The sequence below is a fragment of the Echinops telfairi genome, unplaced genomic scaffold (assembly GCF_000313985.2).
Source record: "Echinops telfairi isolate 266 unplaced genomic scaffold, ASM31398v2 ScPeMD7_22;HRSCAF=79, whole genome shotgun sequence".
Taxonomy (NCBI): Eukaryota; Metazoa; Chordata; class Mammalia; order Afrosoricida; family Tenrecidae; genus Echinops; species Echinops telfairi.
In genome coordinates, this window is record NW_022103919.1 from 3,334,143 (window position 1) to 3,338,478 (window position 4,336).

Below are 4,336 nucleotides of genomic sequence, written 5' to 3' on the forward strand. Positions count from 1 at the left end.
ACCCCGGAAAGGCAGCCGCGAGTCCTCCCGGCCCGGCGGGAGCGGGAGCAGTGGACAAGTCCGAGGGTCGCGTGGTCCGAGGACCCGCACTCCCGGGCCTTGGGCACGGTGGAGCCCGATTCCAGGCACCGAAGCGCCGCCGGGGATTGAGAGGAGTCAAGTGCGCTCACGCGCGGAGAGGCCCCCGTGGCGTCACCCCAGGCCCTCCCCCTTTCCTCCTCCCCACTGCGGGGTCCTGCACCCAGGGGAGGGGTCTGCTCCTGGGCCTCGGGCCTTGGTCCTCCCGATGCCCCCTAGTCCCTGACCTAGGAGAAGAAACTCGAGAACCCACCCAAGGTGCCCGGCACTGGGAGACCAGCCTTTGGGTGGCTCCCTGCGCCCCCCTCGGCCCCACCCTGCGCCGGCCCCTCCCTACCCAGCAGCCCCGCCTACTCCCCTTAGCGGGGCTGGGAGCCCCTGGCCGCCGCCGCAGCCTAAGCGCCCGCCATGCGCGCTGCTCCGGTCGCCCGGCTGCTGCTCCTGCTGCTGCTCTCGCTGGGGCCGCGGCTAGAGGCTGCGGGCAGCGCGGAGCCACCGCTGCCCGCCGTGGTCCTTGCCATCCTAGCCCGGAATGCCGAGCATTCACTGCCCCACTACCTGGGCGCTCTGGAGCGGCTGGACTACCCCCGGGCCAGGCTGGCCCTCTGGTGAGACACCCGGCCATTGGCACCCAGGAGAAAACTCTCCCCAGCCTTCCAGACCGGCCTCTGTGCCCCCACAGCCTCATCTGCTCCCAGCCCAGACATACTGCCAGGCCCCACCCTCGCAGACGGCCCGCTGCCTGCAGCCTCAAGCCCCAGACAGCAGCCCTTAGCCCCCTGACTGGCAAAGAGGGACCCCTATGGCTGTATACGGGTGACCCTTGGACACCTGCCCCATTGTCCAGTTCCCTTCTCTGCCTCTGGGGGCCTCCTGTGGTGTAAGCTGGACGCAGCTCCTACCCCAGCTCTTGGAGCCCAAACCCCATCTGGGTGGGACTTTGGGTTAGCTTGACTTGGAGCAGACTGGAACGTTGAAGCCCCCTGAGGGCTGGAGCCTCCGGGGCCAGGAACATCAGGACTGAGCCTTGCGGAGAGCAGATGGGGGTGATGTCAGCCATGGGCCCCCCCGTCATGCTCTGCAGGGGAGTAAGACTGCCCCACCTCCAGTTAGGCCCTGTCAGTCAAGGGCTCGTGGGAGCGGGGAGCTCTCCCCTTTCCTGGAGTGAGTGTCTCCCTGCAGGTGTCTGTAAAGAATTCTGGACTCAACACAAGCACCAGCTTCTGGAAGCCAGACCAGGAGTCGTCCTGAGCTGAGGTTGGGGATAAACAGAGAAATGACAAGCTACCCCTCAGGCCCACCCCAAGACACCAAGGCCTAGAGGTGGAGCCGTGGCCTGTGGCCTGGGGAGGCTGCCCACAATGACTGCAGTTTGGGAGTTAGTTTGTTCCCACCCCTCCAAGACATGACACGTAGTTAGTGTTCACTTCTGGGGAGCTGGCTTAAAGGGGCAGTATCATTCAAGCTGAGGCTCTTGGCTGAGCCTTGCTCCTCGCTGTCAGGGGAGGCCCTTCCCTCCCGACAAGCAAGGCTCTTCTCCCTGACGGCCAGGCTTGCGCCCATCGGCAGTTTTCTGGGACCTAAGTGTGGTTTGATCCGCATTACAACATGTGCATGGAGGGAGGCCGCGCTGCTCTGTCCGGTCCTGACTGAGAAAGGGGAAGGGGCTGTCCTGTGGTCACACGGCAAGTAGGACAATAACCAGGGAACAGAGCAGGTACCTGTAGCTTGTACCTGAGTGGAGGTACCTTTCATCTTTCAAATGCACTTGCCTTCTCAGCCCATGGCATGCTCAGGGAAGCTTATAGCAAACGGAATGGCGTGATGGTGGTGGTAGTGGTGGGGGACTGAGGTCCAGGTGGCTGGGACTTGGCTGTTCTGCTTCCAACCCCTCACCCTCCACTGTAGTGTACCACAGTCCCCTAGGGAGGCCAACCTCACAGGTAGGTGGTGATGCTCCAGGGGTCAAGGCTACCCTGGGGGCTGTTTGGTCCTTCTCTGGCAGTGTCCACTCAGCCTTCTTCCTCTGTGTCCAGGTGTGCCACAGACCACAATGTGGACAACACCACCCAGATGCTGCAGGAGTGGCTGGCTGCTGTGGGTGGCGACTATGCAGCCGTGGTCTGGAGGCCTGAAGGGGAGCCCAGGTAAATGACCTGAGGGAAAGACTGGGGAACAGCCACAGCCCAGAGAGAAAACGGGCTAGCCCAGGACCACGGCCTCCTGCCCAGGGCTCTGCCCACCGCCTTGCAGAGAGGGAGAGACACTCACGTCCATGAAACTTCTCATATCTGTATTCCTTAGGTCCTACCCAAATGAAGAGGGTCCCAAGCACTGGACCAAAGAACGGTACCAGTTTCTGATGGAGTTGAAGCAGGAAGCCCTGGCCTTTGCCAGGCACTGGGGGGCTGACTACATCCTGGTAAGGAAGCCTGGCCTCGCATGGGCTTCTCACTGGGGAAGTATCTGCCTCCGGCACAAGTCTTGAGGTGACTCGAACCTCTCTTGTAGCCCGGAAGATTCTTCACATGGCATCCTGGGGCCAGAGCCCAGATCAGATACTGAAAGTAGGCACTAAGCCTGGGCATTGGAAATCGATCCTAGGGTTTATGTTATTGTCAGGTGCCGACTCACCGCGTGCCACCCAATGCACAACCTGCACCTTCTTCCCAATGGCTTCTCTTTGATGCCGCTGGGGCGGCCACCTTGTCCATCCGTCTCGTTGAAGGTCTTCCTTTTTGCTCTTCTTTCTGATTTTGTTCTTTACCAAGCATGCTGTCCTTCTCTCCTGATGACATGTCTGTCCGAAGACCAGGATCTGGTCTCTCCTGATGACATGTCCAAAGTACGTGCGACTGAGTTTCCCTGTCCTCGCTTCAAAGGAGCCTCCTGCGGTCCTTGTTCAGACACAGATCTGTTATTTCTTCGAGCGGGCCGGGGTCTGTTTGATGTTGTTCCCCGACACCGGAATCAGAGGCATCAGTTGGTCTTCTGCCTTCCTCAGTCACGGTCCGGTTTTCCCAGACATGGGGGCAGTGCAAACTACCAAGGTTTGGGTCCGCCGCACCTTTGCCTTCAAAGCGTCGTCTTTGCTTTGTAACACTCTGCAGAGATGTTTGCAGCCGATTTCCCTCAGGAAGGACATCATTCCATTTTCTGATGGCGGCTTCTCTGGGCCTTGATTGTGGATCCACGGAACATTAACTCCTCCTCGACAACTTCAGTCTTGTCTCTGTCATTTATGCTGCTTATTGTTGTGGGGAATTTTTATTTTCTCTGTTGAGGGAAGGCTGGAGTCTTCTGTCTTCCTCAGGGAGTGCTCTAAGTCCTCGGGACTTTTGGCCAGCAAGACGCATCATCTGCATTGTGTAGGTTGTTAATGAGTCGTCTTCTACTCCTGGGGATACACTCTCCTTCAAGAACTCTGACCCTGGATTCCTGGGACAGAGCTGAGAGGATAGACCGAACCTTGATCCGTGGACTACAACTCAGAGTAGCTTGCTGGACTCACTCCAGCTTGGATAGGGCTCTTCTAGCAGCAAGTCAGGTCCAGTCTCCGAACCATTATCCCAGACTAGATCCTTGGTCTAGAAACAGATCTACTGAGTTTGTTGATTAGACTTTCTTTCAAGGAGCTCCCGCGGGATTCTGGGAACCGCTCGGGGTCTGTGGTGGCCTGGAGGGGTCTCACTCAGTGATTTCCTTTGTGGGGGGCAGGATCTGTAGCCTAGACAAGGCTGGGGCTGTGATACCTTCTTCCCACTCTCCCAGTTTGCAGACACAGACAACATTCTGACCAACAACCGGACGCTGCAGCTTCTGATGGATCAGGGGCTGCCCGTGGTAGCCCCAATGCTGGACTCCCAGACCTATTACTCCAACTTCTGGTGCGGGATCACCCCTCAGGTGAGACCAGGGATGAGGGCCTCCTCAGGAAGTCTGAGATCCTGGGAGGAGTGACAGACCAGGAGCAGAGATCCCATGTCTTGGGGTCCGTGGACCATAGCAGGGGGAAGCAGTTGGTGGGAATGGAGAGGAAGGAGCCCTTTACAACCCAGAGCCGCCCCCCACCCTCACCCCAGGGCTATTACCGCCGCACCACCGAGTACTTCCCCACCAAGAATCGCCAGCGCCGGGGGTGCTTCCGTGTCCCCATGGTCCACTCCACCTTCCTGGTGTCCCTGCGGGCTGAAGGGACATCCCAGCTCGCCTTCTACCCGCCTCACCCCAACTACACCTGGCCCTTCGATGACATCAT

The 4,336-nt window shown here is 59.2% G+C and overlaps 1 protein-coding gene across 1 annotated transcript in view; it reads left to right on the forward strand.

Annotated features, from left to right (window-relative positions):
- The first annotated feature begins 486 nt into the window (after positions 1 to 486).
- Positions 487 to 4,336, forward strand: part of CERCAM (cerebral endothelial cell adhesion molecule) — a 6,676-nt gene continuing 2,826 nt past the window's right edge. Inside the window, exons 1-5 of the mRNA XM_030885125.1 lie at positions 487 to 686; positions 2,115 to 2,225; positions 2,383 to 2,500; positions 3,850 to 3,984; positions 4,161 to 4,336. The exon at positions 4,161 to 4,336 is cut by the window's right edge and continues 20 nt beyond it. Of these exons, the coding sequence (XP_030740985.1) occupies positions 487 to 686; positions 2,115 to 2,225; positions 2,383 to 2,500; positions 3,850 to 3,984; positions 4,161 to 4,336 (740 nt within the window). The remainder of the gene's footprint in view (positions 687 to 2,114; positions 2,226 to 2,382; positions 2,501 to 3,849; positions 3,985 to 4,160) is intronic.